Raw genomic sequence first — 17,732 nt, 5'->3', positions numbered from 1 at the left:
ACCATTTGCCATTGAAGGGTGTCTATGTTTTCAGTTTAGAGCTATTTCAAACAAATATGCTATAGAATGGACTGGAAGCAATAGCACAGCGGGTAGGGCATTTGCCTTGCATGCAGCCGACCCAGGTTCGATTCCTCCGCCCCTCTTAAAGAGCCTGGCAAGCTACCAAGAGTATACCACCTGCACACCAGAGCCTGGCAAGCTACATGTGGCATATTTGATATGCCAAAAACAGTGACAAGTCCACAATGGAGACATTACTGGTGCCGGCTTGAGCAAATTGATGAACAATGGGACGACAGTGCTACAGTGCTACATGCTATAGATTCATATACTGAATTTTCATCAACATAAATTTAGTTGCTTGGAATAAATACCTAGGAGTATAATGACTAGATTTTTTTATTGTTATAGGTACTGTACCTGGTGGTGCTGGACACTAAGAGGAGCAAGGGACTGAATTCGGGGTCTTCATCACATGCAAAATATGTCCTCTATCACCACTTGAATCATGTCTCCAGCTTGCAATTTCTGGATTGATTGCTTATTTTTATATTTTTTGATCAAACTCAGTGACTTTCAGGGATTACTTTTGAATCTGAGGTCAGGGATCACTCCTGGCCAGGCTCAGGGGACCATAGGTGGTGCTGGGGATCAAAATTAGGTCAGCCACATGCAAGAGAAATGCCCTACCAGCCATACTATCTCTCTGGTCCCCATATACAAAATTATGATATTTCTTATTGCTCCCTTGTTTCATTTGATATTCCCACTAGAAGTGTATTGGTGATCCTATTTCACCATAATCTCGCCAGCATCTGGTTTATCATTATTTGCATTCTAGCCATTCTGATAGGTAGCTAGTGATATGTCATTGTGGTTTTTATTTACAGTTCCCTACTAACCAATGATGTTGAACATCTTTTCATCTTTTTAGGGAATGACTTTCCATCTATTTTGTGGCGGGGGGTGGGGGAGTGATGAGGCCACACCTGGCAATGCTCAGGGATTATTCCTGGCTCTGAACTCAGGAATTACTCTTACCAATGCTCATGGGGCCATGTGGGATGCTGGGTATTGAACCCAGTCAGCCATGTGCAAGGCAAATAACCTACCCATGGTACTATTGCTCTGGTCCATGATATTCCATCTTTTCAGTAAAATGTTTATTCATGCTGCTTGGCACTTTTTAGTTGGATTCGGTTTTCTAAAGATTAAGTTTTGAGAGTTTTTTTGTAGATCATTGACAGATATATGCTTTGCAGTTATCCTCCTCCAGTCTGTGGTTCCCTTTCACAGTACTTTCTTGGGAAAAAAAATTTCTTTTAATGAGGTACAATTTTACCAATTTTTCCATTTTTTCTTCTTTATTTCCTGCCTTCCTTCTCTGTTACCCCACAACTGGACGTTCTCAGGGGCTATTCTCATTTCCAGAAGTGCTGTGCATAGGACTCTGAACCATTGAGTGCAAAGCATGGCTCCCAGCTCTTTGCGCTATCTCCCTAGTCCCCAGTGGTATTTTACAGTGCATGTTCTTGTCAATTCTACAAATTCTTCATGTAAACTTCAGTCCCCAAGATTTTCTTCTATGTGTTTTAATAGCTTAGTGGTTTGATATTTTTACATTTATATCCACGATTTTTTCAGGTTAATATTTGTATATAGATGGGGCTGGAGCGGGTAGGGCATTTGCCTTGCACGCGGCTGACCCATGTTTGATTCCCAGCATCTCATATGGTCCACCGAGCACCGCCAGGAGTAATTCCTGAGTGCAGAGCCAGGAGTAACCCCTGTGCATCACTGGGTGTGACCCAAAAAGAAAAAAATTGTGTAAGGTGTGAAAATCTAGCTGTAATTCTTTATTTCCCCTAGAGATATTCCAGCACCCATTTACTGAAAATGCTAATCATTCTCTATTGAATTGACTTTACACCTTGAAAATCAGCCAGGCATATTTGTGTGAATTCCTTTTTTATTGCACTGATCCATCATTCTACTGCTTCACCAATAGAACACTCTTATTTATTGTAAACTTTATTGCTTATTGAAAACTTTAATATTAGGTAGAGTAATTTCCAAAATGGTTTTAATTATTTTACTTCCTTTGCCTTTTTATCCAGAGGCTATGTCATTTCTGCAAAATTACCATGTCTATTACACTGTCAATTAAAAAAAAAAACTGGTACCTAAGTTATGACCTTGAGAATCAAACAGAATTCTAATATTTTTATTTCTATTTTTAAAAGATATTAAACTATTCAGTTATAACTTAGAAGTCAGGGGTTGAGCCCTGCCAAGTGGTCCTCAGTGTTTGTGGCTCTCTGATCAGAATTGAACCCTGATGGGGGCCGGAGCAATAGCACAGTGGGTAGGGCATTTGCCTTGCACGCGGCCAACCTGGGTTCGATCCCCGGCATCCCATATGGTCCCCCAAGCACCGCCAGGAGTAATTCCTGAGTGCAAAGCCAGGAGTAACCCCTGAGCATCGCTGGGTGTGACCCAAAAAGCAAAAAAAAAAAACAAACAAAGAAATGAACCCTGATGATACCAGGGATTGCCATCATGGCTGCAGCTGCCACAGCTACATGCAAGGCAAGTGCCTTACCTCCTGTACTGTGTCTTCAGATCTTCAAGTAAATCTTTCAAAATAATAAATACAGCCCTTTCTATACATATCTGTCAAAAAATACTCAGTAGATTCACATAGTGTCTGCATTTTACTTAGCGGGTGTGTTAACTTAATATCTTCTTCCCCCCAAAAGACTTTTAGTTGTTTTATTCAATCCACCAACCAACAAACCTATTAATATGTTATGAGTTTCAAAAATACAGCTCTAGCATAAAAGAACAAAGCTTACAGGCAGGAAATGGTTCGGCTAACCCTTTTCAGCTCATTTTTCCCATGGACATCTAGCAGCTGTCTTATCTCAAACTGTAACATTTTAAAACAAATAAAGGTTTTAAATTATTTTCCAAATTGAGATTTAAGGATATTAGCTCAAGAGGCTACAGATGAAAAGTAAAGTGGAGGATTAAAGTTGCAATTGAGATAGTGACCCCAGTAATTATCTTACCCCCCCTTCTACCTGAATCCCTTCATGGCAGCCCATCTGCTGAATCCCACAGATTGAAGGCCCAGCAAGCTCTCCAGACCTATGCAGTGATCTATACAACTCCATTTCTCACTTCGTCCCAAGGATGCATGGTTTGTTCCATCACTTTCACTGTCACTGTCATCCTGTTGCTCATTGATTTGCTCAAGCAGGCACCAGTAACGTCTTCATTGTGAGACTTGTTGTTCCTGTTTTTTTTTTTTTTTTTGGCATATCGAATATCCCATGGGTAGCTTGCCAGGCTCTTCTATGCAGGCAAGATACTCTCGGTAGCTTGCCAGGCTCTCCGAGAGGGGCAGAGGAATCGAACCTGGGTCAGATGCATGCAAGGCAAACGCCCTACCCTCTGTGCTCTAGCCTGATTTGTTCCATAGTACATCAAATCCCTACAAATTAAGACTATAAAGGGGACCTGTGGAATTTATATTTTTTAAAAAGAAAGTATTTCCCAAGGATTTCTTAAATTCCCCTGTTAACATTTTTAGAGGTAGGAACAGGTACAAAAGGCAGATTTGGGGTTTTTCTTCCTTAGGTGTATATATCAATCTTTGTTACTTGTCCTAAAATAACCCGGAGAATTTCCAGTAAATAAAAATTGTCTCAAATCAAGTTTACTAAGAGCAGATTCTAAAACAGAGATTTGTGTGCCGGTAATTTATTAAGACAGTGACCTGAGGAATAAGAGAATGAGGGAAGTGGAGACAGACTGGCGTGCTGCCCCCCAAGAATCAGGCTTTAAACTCACCCCAGGGAAAGGTTCTGAGCATGAATTACATAACCAGAGAGCTGATCCCAGCCAGAGGCCATGGTGCCAGCCTTGTCACTGCCATTGGCTGCAGTCTGGCCCAGGCAAAGACATGAAAAAGGATGGTATAAGCTTCCAGCTTTACACTTCCAGCTTAGAAAGGTCCTGCCTTTGTGACTAGAGCCTTACTTAGAAACAGAACTGGTATTACAAATCCATGATTATTAGTGTTCCAAGTTACTCAGGTGTTCCCTTGGACCCTGTGCTGCTATAAGGCTGCTTTATGTGTGACTCTTTCTGTTATGTTCAAGGGTTACTCAGTTACACCAAAGATCAAGAAGAATGCAACATGGGTGCCTGCCGTCCCCCCTCTGGCGACCTCCTAGTGGGCCGTGGTGAGCAGCTCACAGCTTCTTCCACTTGTGGGCTCAGTGGAGTCCAGAAATACTGCATCCTTGGCTACCTGGAGGTGGGTTGGTTTGTTTATCCTATTGGGGAACAACACTTCTTCCTGAATGTCAGAGACAACGGGCTCACAACTCCAAGTCTAGGAAACCTTGGCTACGTAGAAAGTAGGGAAGATTTCTTTTTACCTTTAGAATTCAGCAAAATGACTTTGGGGTGTGCGTTGGTGGTATAGTGGTAAGCATAGCTGCCTTCCAAAGTGATTTTGGGGTTCAATCTTTAAAGGGAATTACTCTTGTACTGTCTGATAATCTGACTTAGATAGCCGCCATAAAATGGACATAATTGATATGTGATGGTCCTATTAAGCTGAACATGAGTTGTTCTGTCTTAGAAAGAAAGAGGGGCTGTAGGGCTTTGTATTGATTGGACATTGGCCTCATGATGCCATTTAAATATGGTGTTGTATGAAAACTATCAAACCCCAATGTGAGGGCCAGAAAGATAGTACATCAAGTAGGGCAATTGCCTTGTGTGTGACTGACCCGGGTTCAATCTTCAACACCATAAAAGGTCCCCTGAACATCTCCAGGAATGACCGCTGAGCCTGGCAAATGTAGTCAGGAGTAATTCCTGAGTACCACAATATGTGGCCCTAAAACAACAACAACAACAAAATCCCAATGTGGACATAGTTTTCCGGATTTTCCGTCCCCCGTTTAAGACCAGTTTTAGAAAAAGACCAGATGCTTTCCAGATTTTTTTCTTTTCCTGTTCTTCATGAGCACAAAAGAATCCAAGGTCCTCTGAGTATCATACCTGCTGAAAGTCAGAGGCAATCACGTCAACCCTTAAATAAGAGGATGTTCAGGGAAGGAAGTTGGACAGAAGCCTAAAGTTGGAGGTCCAGGCTTTTCCATGTATTGTTCATCTAAGACAATCCATGGGTGTCTCTGGGAAATGTTTTGTGTTCTAATTGGCTTATAGTAAAAGAAGATGATTATAAATAAATGGAAGCCATATTTGGGTGATTAACACAGTTCCAAGTTTTGAACATACTTGTAAGGAAGAATATTATTCATATTCACATGAGCAAGGAAATGCCTGACTCAAGCCAGGTAGGGTGGATGACTCTCAAATCACTGAACTGATTATATCTGGTAACACCCACATCATCTACCTTCTTCTTCAAACCCTGACAATTGCCTACTTGTCATGAGTCAACATAGTATGACAATAATTAAAAAATTGATATTTCTAGACAGGGGAGATAACCCTAGCATTGCATGATCTCCAGAGTACCACTGAGAGTGGCTTCCAAACACTATCAATTGTTGCCTCAAAAAGAAAACCTTGGGGCTAGATGATAGCACAGCAGGTAGGCTGTTTGCCTTGCATGTGGCCTACCAGGGTTCAATTTCCAGCATCCCATATGGTCCCCCAGCACCACCAGGAGTAATTCCTGGGTACAGAGCCAGGAGTAACCCCTTTGTATCACTGGGTGTGACCCTTCAAAAAAAGAAAGGAAAGAAAGAAAAAGGAAAAGAAAAGAAAAAAGAAAAACTTAACAAAATGAATAAAATAAATGGATGTCCTTGTGGTCTCAAAATGACACTTCCAAAAATAGAAGGAAATTAAACTTCAGGGACTTCTAGAGACCTACAGATATCTTACCAATCGTAGTGCTTCCAACAAAATATCAAAATAATCTTCAGGCTGGCACAATAGTCTAGGTAAGATCACAAGTATTAGTCTACATGAATATACATGGATCGTGGGGATGAATTTTCCCACTTGTTACCTAAGAGCTAAAAATGAACCATTCTCTTCCAAAGCATCAAGTCAAACTGACCTATTCTTGAACCAAACTGGATACCCACATTTAGTTCATAATGTGGGTATCCTCTGTACCTGACGCATCAAAGACCATGATCCTAAAATATGTAAATAAAAATGACCCACATGCCTACAAGTCAAGAATTTTGCCAGTCATTTCCATTAAATTATCAGAAATAATTTGATGTGTTGACATCTTTAGATGGAATCATAGCTCTTCTGCTGCTCCTTTAGGACAAATGTGGGACAAGTTTCCCTGTGCATAGAATTGATTTCAATTTCATTTTGCCTTAATTTTTGAAGGATGTCTTAATTTTCTTCAAGTATAAAGTTTATTATGGCCGGTAAAAGAGAACTGGTTTATTTTGAGAACGCCCAACCAAAATAATAATCAATATCATTCATTAATTCACTAGATTTCACAAACATCTCTAAATGCCAGTCACCACAGTGATAAAACAAGGCCCATGTCCTCATTCAGCTTAAATTATAATGATGAAGATCATCTATATAATGTAACAAGTGTATAAAATAGTCTCAAATAGAAATTATGACTTAGAAAATATAAAAAGTTAAGCAAGAGATCGAAAGTGACAGAATATCACCAGGGTGGGAAGTAATAGAAATTTAGATAAGGTAGCCAAGAAAATTTCTCTGAAATTATGACATTTAAAGGGACCTGAAAGGACTGGAGAGTAAGTGATGAGAATGTTTTAGGGAGCCATGTGAGGAAGAATTATGCCTGTCAAGACTCTAAGAAAGAGAATACTTGGTGTTCTGGGAATGGCAAGTACACAATATAACTAGACCAGAGTACATCAAGGTAGAGTGTTGAAGTCAAACAATGTTCAAGAATATCTATAGGCACATTGGCGGTTGTAGGCAATTTCTATCATGAAGATTAATAGTAAATAGACCTACTTCTGGAAGATTTGCCAAAAAAAGTTCTTCTAAAGGCCTGCATATATCATCCAGGAGCAATTGAGCGGGCCACAACTTTGGAAAACATTTTCTTGAAATTTTCAGTAAGGCTACAAATGAATATAATGTGAGCCCAAAGGCCCATGTAGCCTGTTGCATCCTTTGAAAAAATTATCTTAAGGGACATTATTTACATCTCTTTAATAAGATCTTCTATTTTGTAAGGCAAGAGGGTAGGTCATGCCCGGCTGTGAAGTTAATTAAAAACATAAAATTTACTATTATGGTATAAAGATTTTAGTCATGAATCTTTCCTACTAAAAACATGCCTGAGAAAGATGATAGTTGCCATTAACTGAGCGGCTGTTTCATTTAGGGAGTCAGATGAGGGAGAATTATGCCTGTCAAGATTCTAAGAAAGAGTTTGGGCTTTTTTTGGGTTATTATTGATTTTTCTCAGGTGTTACTCCCAAGCTAGTGCTCAGGGATTGCTCTAGAAGTTCTCTGAGGAGCATGCAGTGCTGGGAATTGAACTTGGATCTCCCACATGTGCTCCAGCCCTTTATGATATCCCCATATATTCCCAAATGTTCTTTTATGACTAAAGAAAGTAATTCTAGCAATAATACTAATTATTTCTCTGTAATTTAAAATAACTTCTATATCATCTGACCTATGAAAGAACATATATGGTTTCAGATAAACAAATGTATAAATTTATAAAACTTACAGATATTTTAAATGATATTTAAAATTATATTTTAATTTCATTTGTTATTATATTCACTATCTATTGATGGGGAAATAATGTCTTATAATTTCCTGTTTTTTTATTTTTAGCTAGATCCTAAGACAAACATAGTAAGTACAGCTTGTTTTTAAATTCAGATCAACAATAAGTAATTACTGTTCTCTATTTTTAATTTTAATGATGCTGTTCTCCAGGGGGAACAAAAATGCTTCATCTGTGATTCCAGATTTCCATATGATCCATACACCCAACCTAACAGCCACACCATTGAGAATGTAATCACCAGTTTCGAGCCAGATAGAGAAAATAAATGGTGGCAATCTGAAAATGGTATGATTAATTCTTTCTAATTGTTTATTTCTTCATTGTTTTAATAAGGCATGGTTCTGACTTCAGTAATATCACTGCAAGGCATTATATTGGAATGAAGCTGTATCTGCCAAGAAGGTAGAGAAGAAAATTTATTTTCATTTTTCAAAAGATTGTTTTTCTCTGTAGAAACCAAAGTATATTTTAAGCACATAGCTCAGATTGTTTCAGTTTTTCCATAAGAAAATAAATATACATCCTTTTGTACTCTTTTCCCCCTAAAAATAAAAAAGAAAATGTTTAGGAAAGGATGTTTAGGGGCCAGGGAGAGAGAGAGAGAGAGAGAGAGAGAGAGAGAGAGAGAGAGAGAGTACAGGATTACGGCACTTGCCTTGCATGTGGCCAACCCTGGTTTGACCCCAGTACCACATATGGTTCCCCAAACTCAGCTGGGGAATCACTTCTGAACACAGAACCAGAAATAACCCCTCAGAACTGCCAAGTGTGGCCTCAAACCATCATCATTATCATCATCATCATCATCATCATCATCATCATCATCATCATCATCATCATCATCCTGTTGATTGTTGAATTTCTCCAACAGTCCAGTAACATCTCCATTCATCCTAGCCCTGAGATTTTAGCAGCCTCTCTTTACTCATCCTTCCCAACAGTGCTGCATTGGAAGCTCTTTCAGAGCCAGGGGAATGAGACCCATCATTGTTATTGGTTTTGGCAGATGAACACGCCATGAGGAGCTTGCCAGGCTCTCCCATGTGGGTAGGAAACTCTGGGTAGCTTGCCAGGTTCTCCAAGAGGGAGAACTAGGCTATAAGATCACGTGCGGCTGGCCTCGAAGTGTTGATGGTATTACATAGCACCGGGGGCGGGGGGGGGGGGGACAGTTTCTGGGTGTGACCGCCTAGCTACTGGAAAATAGGGGATCTGGGCGAAAGAGACCCAGTCCCAATCCGAACAGGCTTGGACATCTCCACCCCGGGTCCTGCACACACCTTGCTTCCTCTGCCTGTTCCTCTGAGGTTCATCCGAATGTGTGGAGAGGGGCCTTGAGCGTGGCTGGGTTCCGGAGGTCTTCGACTGCCAAGGCCCCAACCAAATCAAATAAACAAAAAAGAACACTTATGAAGTGTTGCTAAATTAAGACTAATATAGAACACATGGATATAAAAGGCTAAACAGTCTGAAAGTAAACTCCATGCATGTTTTCTTTCTTCAACACATTTAAAAAGATATTTCACAGGACATTTCATTCATTGCTGCAAGTCAGATGTTTAATATTAAATTGAGTTGAAAGGGAATTTGGCTATGGACTGAAATTCTTTTCTCCCTGCCCCCTCTTCTCATGAACTGTGACACTGAATGCCACACCAGCTTGACTAATTGTATTTCCTCACTGTCCACTGAAAGCTGAACCTGAGGAGCAATTTTTCATGTCTCATCCCAACCTTATTCCATACAGCCTGGACTTTCCAATATTGGTTGGTTCATTCACATGGGCTCTTCGACTTGTTTGGAATTCTTTCATCTTCCTTAGTCTTCACAAATTGATTCCATTTGTCACATCTCTGTATGTTGCATGCCTGGCTACAACCCCTTTATTCTCTTCAGACAGCTCAATATATTTCCCTTAGGGGATCTGAGATATCTGAGAGGAATGTGGGAATAAAAAGAAGATAGTTTAGGTCAAGTATGTGGAGTGTTTTCCTAAGTCATTCATGGGACCAGTACATAATTGATTTTCACTAAATGCCAGTTCTTGGGGCTGGAGCGATAGCACAGCGGGTAGGGCGTTTGCCTTGCACGCGGCCGACCCGGGTTCTAATCCCAGCATCCCATATGGTCCCCTGAGCACCGCGAGGGGTAATTCCTGAGTGAAGAGCCAGGAGTAACCCTGTGCATTGCCGGGTGTGACCCAAAAACAAACAAACAAAAAAAACTAAATGCCAGTTCTTTTTTTGGATACTAATTCTCAATCTTTAGTTGGCCTCCCCCAATAAGCACAAGTGGATGTACCAAAATCACCCATCTTCACTTTTGCTTTAGAGCTCATGTGACCTGCATGGCCAACATTTGTTCCATATCTTTTTACAGGGCCACACCCCTCTGTCGAAGCTAATTATGGGACAAGTTCACAGCTAAAAACTTTAGTATGGGGAAAGTAAATCTTTCTACAAAGGACAAGGAACACTTGATACATGGAAAATGGCGGTACTCACGGCAGTAAACTGTCCCTGAGTCATTCACCTCTAAATTCCAAAACATTAAGCTGATCTCACTATTTTGAGGGGGGGTGGGGGGACATTAGGGGTGGGAGAAGGACACACCCAGCTATGCTCAGGGTTTACACATCACTCCTGGCAGTGCTGGGGATCAATACAGGCTTGGCTTCTTGCGAGTGCCTTAACCCCTATACTACCTCACTGGCCTCCAGCCACTACCCTGTAGAGATGTGAGGGTCAGAGATATAGTTCCTCATCACATGTAACTTCTGAGCATTTACAATATGGTTCATCTGAACTGAGATGTCCCATAAGTGTAAAATGCATCCTAGATTTCTAAGACATGGTTTGAGGAGAAATATATGTAATAAAATTTGGCTAATATTTAAAATAGTAATGACATGTAAAAAAAGAGAATGTCTATATGCTTGTCCATATATTTAATACAGAGAATGTCTATATTAAATAGTTTTAAAAAGTTCAGCTCTTTCATTTTGGTTTTCAAAATTGGCTTTTAGAAGATTTTAAATTATACCTCTGTCTCACTATATATATATATATGTATATATATATTATAATTTTGCTTTTTGGGTCACCCCCAGTGACACTCAGGGGTTACTCCTGGCTCTGCACTCAGGAATTACTCCTGGCAGTGCTTGGGGGGGCCATATGGGATGCCGGGGATCAAACCCTGGTCAGCCGTGTGCAAGGCAAACGCCCCACCCGCTGTGCTATTGCTCCTGCCCCTCACATTATATTTCTATTGGACATCTGTAGTCGCATTTCTCAACTAGGGACAGTATGCCCCCAGGATATCCTAAGGGTCCATGCCACATGTGAAAAGCATGTAAATGGGCCCCACCAGGCTGGAGGCAAACTGGTAGAATGGAGGCTGGGGATGGAGGGGAACACAGGAAAGAAACAAAGTTGGAAAAGAGCCATAATGAGAAACGAGCTGAAAAATACTGATCAAAGTGTTTGTTGTGTCCAGATTGGAACCAATCCTCCATGTCCATACTAGAAATGGATGGTAGCTGTCTCAGTGTAATGACCTCAGCCAGGTTACTCTTGTCTTCTCAGCTACAAAAGTGTCCACAGACACTAGACTAGGTGGAATATTCCAAACTATGTTTTATGCTAAGTAACAATAAAACTCTAATTCGAGTTGTTGTTAGCAGTCCTTAGAAGAAAGGGTTGTGTTGATTTTATCATGCTCTGACTAGCTAGCTTATGTGTAGCCAAGGCTGAAGTTCAAGGAAATAAGTTTTGTCTTTACACCTATGGGAAATGTCCCAGAATGCCCTGAGTGGTATGTAATACTGCCACACAGTGGCCATATACATTGCGACCAAAATGTGGATGGGTCATGAGCAAGGTAAAGCTTTGTTTTGATACAGACTTGTTGATACAGACTTTCTCCTTGGCATGAAATGGTGTGAGAAATTTTTCGAACAGCCTAGGGGATGATCACCAGCTTTATTATAGATCAGACATAAGAAAGAACTAATATGATAAACAGGTCTCTCAAAATCACCAATTTTCTCCTTTCTGTATTTTTCTTTAGGTATTGATCATGTCAGCATCAGGCTGGACCTAGAAGCATTGTTTCAGTTCAGCCACCTTATTCTGAAATTTAAGGTACAGTCATGGAGTTTTGCTGCCCCTTAAGTTACAAAATGCTGGACTGACTTGGAATTTCACTTGATTGCTTTGTTGCAGAACAAAGCACTTGGTAAATATGCTCTGCCCTTAGTCTTTTGGCTTTTTAATCTTAAATGGAGTAAGCACACCACTGCTTCTTTGAGAATAATTTGGCATCACTTGTATCACTTGTCATCCCGTTGATCTTCGATTTGCTTGAGCAGGTGCCAGTAACGTCTCCATTCATCCCTGTCGCGTGATAGTGCAGCCCAATGGTGTCTGCTCAATCCAGGAACACAAAGAGCCTCAGGGTTTTGACAAAGAAGTCTGACCATCTCATAAGCGGGATTTTGAGGTCCCGTGGAATTCAGTCAGTAACAGCTCTAGTTCAGCAGTCATCTCTAAGTTGCATTACGTGTCTGGCCCATCTGATTTTTGATGCCTTGGCAAACAAGACAGCGTCCCTGATGCTTGATCATCGACAGAGGCTGGAACTCTGGACTCCTTCTCTCACTTACCACTTTACTGTAGCACTGTCGTCCCATTGTTCATGGATTTGCTTGAGCGGGCACCAGTAACGTCTCTATTGTGAAGCCTTTTGGCATATCAAATACTCCACAGGTAGCTTGCCAGGCTCTGCCGTGCAGGCGGGATGCTCTCAGTAGCCAGGCTCTCCGAGAGGGACAGAGGAATCGAACCCGGGTCGGCCAGGTGCAAGGCAAACACCCTACCTGCTGTGCTCCAGTCCTTTATACTTTACTACTTTACAGTATAATTTATTGTTTCTATATATGCTTATATCTATAAATAGACTCAGAACTTTAAGGGCCAAGACCAGGGTCCTTTGTATTTTTATTATGTTTTACTCTTCAGAGCAGAACCAACATCCTCAACAAACTTCTCAGCACTCTAGACAACTGGTTAGAGTGCTGGGAAGTTTGTTGAGGATGTTGGTTCTGCTCTGAAGAGTCAGTGTAGATTTCATTGTTAGGTTTTGATAGGTTACACAGACAAAAGTGCTTGGGGCCTCTAGGGTTCCACCCAGTGACACAGGATCAGGGATGGCACCTGCAGTGCTGGGGACCAAATTCAGGGTCCTAAACACACATGGCCTGTGCTCTATTATGTGTATTGCTCATTTGTTGAAAAGAGATTTTGGTGTGTTCATTAGGTAATACATTTTATTTTTTAGACTCGAAAAGATACACATAAAGGTTAAAAATGAAATTAGAAAACGCGAATCTTCAATCTGAAGTGGTTCATGAAATCTTCCTTTCTGGAGTCTACAAGTTTAACTCTTTTTTTTTCTTTCATAGACTTTCCGGCCGGCTGCGATGTTAGTTGAACGTTCCACAGACTATGGACATAGCTGGAAAGTGTTCAAGTATTTTGCAAAGGACTGTGCTGCTTCCTTCCCCAATATCACAGCGGGCCAGGCCCAGAAAGTGGGAGACCTTGTTTGTGACTCCAAATACTCAGATATTGAACCTTCAACTGGTGGTGAGGTAACATGTCCTTTCTTGGAATTCTCTGTATAAATCAGACATTAAAAAAAAATTGGATAACTTTTTTTTAAGGTTAACTTGGTTTTTTAAATAGTGTTTAATAAACTAGATCTTTATTTGTGGAATTTTTTTTTTGAAGAACGAAAGTGTTCTAGTGGAACAAATTTCAAATCTATTTCCAATGTAGACAAATAGCAAGTATCTTATAATGAGTCATTTTGCAAGTGCTCAGCTAGTGGAAAGCAGGAGCTAAAATCCTAGCTGGGTACTTGTGTATGGTACACTCAGAAGAAGGGATGTCTGTTTCTTAGTTATGGACTTATTTGGCCACACCCAGGGCTTACTCCTGGCTCTGTGCTCCGGGATCACTCCTGGTGGATTGGATAGAATACAGGGGATCGAACTCAGGTCAGCTGTGTACTATCATTGTACTATCAGTACCCACTGCACTATCACTCTGGTCCCAGGAATATCTGTTTTCTACCCCTTGCAAAAACCTCAATAGTGAGGGAGCTTCATTTTCATGTTCTATAAGCTAGCAACTAGAATTTTCCAGGCTGCTAGGCTGCACCAAGCAGAAGATTAGGATAGAATGGGCGGGAGGGGCGGAGGGAGAAGGTGGAGGGCCAAGGGATAGAAGATGTTGTTATTTTACTAGGTAGGTCACAAAGAATTAATGGCACAGGGCCACTCTGGAATTCCCTGTCAGATGCATGTAGATAATCACATGTTGGATGGTGACCCTGTCACTCTGCTTTAACAGCAAGAGCTATTTTCAATAATGGAACTACCAAGACTTTCTGTAGAGTCAGAGTGACATTTAAATAATCATTCATTTTCATTCTTGGCACTTTTACTCAAATGACACCAGGTGTGAAGCAATGTCTGAGCTTTCCTGTAAGTTCAGAATTTCTTCTTTAAGAGGATATGTAACAACAATGTTTTTGAGAAGAAAAAGAGCCATGAATTCACCTACATTTGTTTTGCAGGTTGTTTTAAAAGCTTTGGACCCCAGCTTTCACATAGAAAATCCTTACAGTCCCTACATAAAAGGTATGAATTGCTTTATGTTTTTCACACAACTCCTCAAGGAGGATCCTTGAGTGAATGCGACTTGAATGAATTAGATTAATTTTTTTCATGATTCTTTCTCTAGACCTCGTGACATTAACAAACCTGAGGATAAACTTTACCAAACTCCACACCCTTGGGGATACTTTGCTTGGAAGAAGGAGGCAAAATGATTCCTTTGACAACTACTACTATGCTGTGTCTGAGATGGTGGTCCGGGGCAGCTGTTTTTGCAATGGGCATGCCAGTGAGTGCGGGCCCAGGCAGATGGTGCGAGGAGATGTGTTCAGTCCTCCAGGAATGGTGAGTTGTCAGTCTCAAAGAGCAGCTGGCTGGTCTCCCTGTGTGTGCTTCACACAGGGTAAATCAGATCAACGTGGGCATCAGCAATGGAACAGTCAGCTTTGTGTTGTTGGGATGGATATTTCCCCCCGTGGTCCAACAGGTCATCGTGAAGGGCTTGGGTTCTCTAATCAAATATTCTTGTGCATCTGCTACATACATCATTGAGCACAATGAGCAGAATTTCTGACTCATGATTTCAAGACAGCTCATCCTTTTCTCCTTCTGTTCATTTGTTGGTTTTGTGTTTCATTTTGTTCTTGAGGAACAGAGGGTGGGTGTGAAGGAAGCATAACATTATATGCATCACCTCTTGAAAATTTATGGAAACGTATATATGTATACATTTATATATATGTATACAAGGCTCAACCTAGTAAACCTTTTTGGAGCCTTTTCAGCAGTTTATTCATAATAAATTATACAAAATAAATTCAGTTCTGCTATGGGGCAGGGACTGGGGTTTGGGATGGAAACATCTGAATTATGATGGTGGGGAGGTGTAATGGTGGTGGGATTGGTGTTTGAATATTAAATGTAATCAAGCATTGTGAACTACTTTATAAAAATGAAATTAAATTTTTAAAAAAGAAAATTTACTGAATCCCATGGTGTAGAAAGCCTGAAGTGGAGCTAAGGGGATTCAGTATCTGATGCTGTTGGAACCATCATTGTCAGTAATGTTTTCACCATGTAGCGATAATATATTCAGAGTGAAGTGCTCATCCATTCTTGGGGCGAGTCTTAAAAGAGGGATGGAATAAAATAATTGTATTCTTATGCACAATCCCTGGGGTTGTCTACTAAATAATTTGAAACTGTTCGTTGTAATCACATAAGACTGAGGCTCCTGTGCATTCCCACTCAGCTGTGTTTCAATAGAGAATTTCTGCCGGTGAGCTTTAGCACTTACGGCGTTTTGTCTAAAACCAAGGGAACCATATTCCTTTATTCAGTTCCTTTCTGTTTTACTACCCCCTATGTTTCATTATTCTAGACGCCCCTCCCCCCACTCATCCTGCTCTGTATTTTACTAATGGCTGCAGTGCATTGCCATGGTTATTAATGGTTATTAAAAATAAAAGTATTATTTAAATCAAAGAATCAAAGTATCACTTATGAATGGCTATTAAAAATAGATGATTAAAACAACAGTGCCAAAACTTGTGATAATTATTTACAGGACATCTTACACTAAACAAAATATTTTGGAGTCAATTAGGCAAATAATAAGAAATAGGATTGCCACTGGAACTAACAAATCAGAAGCCATGAATCAGGAATCTTCATGGCCTGGAATTTTATTTCCCATTTAAAGAAAGCCCCTGTGGGGCCAGAGAGATAGGATAGGGGCATCTTTATCTTCCATGCAGCTGACCCCATTTTATTTTCTTTTTGGGTCACACCTGGCGATGCACAGGGGTTACTCCTGGCTCTGTGCTCAGGAATTACTCCTGGCGGTGCTCAGGGGACAATATGGGATGCTGTGAATCAAACCCGGGTTGGCCACATGCAAGGCAAACACCCCACCCGCTGTGTTATCGCTCCAGCCCTGCTGACCCCATTTCAATCCCTGACATCACATATGTTCCCCTGAGCACCACCAGGAGAGGCCTCTAAGCAATGCCAGGTGTGGACCCAAAGTACTTCTAGGTGTGTATCCCCAACCCTCAAAAAATAAACAAGCAAACCCTCTCTAACACTGTTCCTGCAGGTTCACGGCCAGTGTGTCTGTCAGCACAATACAGATGGCCCGAACTGTGAGAGATGCAAGGACTTCTTCCAGGATGCTCCTTGGCAGCCAGCAGCAGGCCTCCGGGCTAGTACTTGCAGAGGTGGGTGTGGCGTGCACGGGGGGGGGGGGGGGGGGGGGGAGCTGGCAAGTGCTCTGCATTTCCTCCCTGGGAAAGCTTCTCAGTTCACTTCTATGGCTGCATCAGTTCACAAAGGTGGAGAGCCTGTCTGTGGCTTCCAGTTTCGACTGTGGAATCACTGTACCTCTTCCATGATCTCACATGGAAGAACCACCAACTCCTCAAACCCTCACGCCCCATATTGACAGGAATTATAAAAGTAAAATGATATTCCTGCAGGAACAGGGAGCTGCCTCAAACACCTGGAAAGCATGCTTGCAGGCAGGAGTCCCAGGTTGAAACCCCAGTACTGCATGGTCCCCAAGCAATGCTGAATATGACCCCAATATGAATGTTGTGTGACTTCTCCCAGGGGAGGGGCAGAACCACAGAATGGTAATTTGGTTCAGTGGGGACAGTGCCGCTCCAGGACTTTGCAAAAGACAAGATTTGGGTTAGTAGGGCTGCAGCCATGGTACAGAGAGTAAGGAGCTTGCCTTGCACAGGGCCTACCCATGATCTCATCCACATGGTCTCCTGTGCACTGTCAGGAGTAATCCCAAGAGCCAAGAGTAAACCCTGAGCACCACCAGGTATAGCCCCAAAAGAAAAAAAATTGGGTTAGAGATTCCCAACATTTCCCTGAATATTCATACATTCCACATTCCATGAATATAATTGCATAAATATAATTAAATTTCATCCTAGATCTCTAGGATTAGGTTGAATAAGATGTTGTGTTTGTTTGTTTTTAATTCAATATTTAGGCCAATGGGACTGGGGGGGGAGATGTGTTCACTGCTTCCCCTCTTTGATGAGCTTCAAACAAATGTTGTATTCTGCCTTTTCTCTCCAGTCCTCGGGGAAAAAAATGAAACTGAGGGAACGGGCAGGGGGCAAGATGTGAAAGATCACTAGAAGTTATTAAAGGGCCCATCTGTAAAAAGTGCAGTACACAGAGCGTAGCCTGAGCTTCGCTGTTTAGCTAAGACACGAG

General features: G+C 41.3%; 1 protein-coding gene across 1 annotated transcript in view; it reads left to right on the top strand.

Moving 5' to 3' along the window:
* LAMB4 (laminin subunit beta 4) overlaps window positions 1-17,732 on the top strand; it is a 113,123-nt gene that overhangs the window by 5,479 nt on the left and 89,912 nt on the right. The window contains exons 2-8 of the mRNA XM_004602100.2: window positions 4,170-4,327; window positions 7,966-8,101; window positions 11,888-11,961; window positions 13,281-13,469; window positions 14,459-14,522; window positions 14,626-14,843; window positions 16,597-16,717. Of these exons, the coding sequence (XP_004602157.2) occupies window positions 4,170-4,327; window positions 7,966-8,101; window positions 11,888-11,961; window positions 13,281-13,469; window positions 14,459-14,522; window positions 14,626-14,843; window positions 16,597-16,717 (960 nt within the window). The remainder of the gene's footprint in view (window positions 1-4,169; window positions 4,328-7,965; window positions 8,102-11,887; window positions 11,962-13,280; window positions 13,470-14,458; window positions 14,523-14,625; window positions 14,844-16,596; window positions 16,718-17,732) is intronic.

This window comes from Sorex araneus, chromosome 1 (genome assembly GCF_027595985.1).
Source record: "Sorex araneus isolate mSorAra2 chromosome 1, mSorAra2.pri, whole genome shotgun sequence".
NCBI classification, from domain to species: Eukaryota; Metazoa; Chordata; class Mammalia; order Eulipotyphla; family Soricidae; genus Sorex; species Sorex araneus.
Note: the sequence above shows the minus strand (reverse complement) of the source record. Positions and strands in the feature narration are given on the sequence as shown.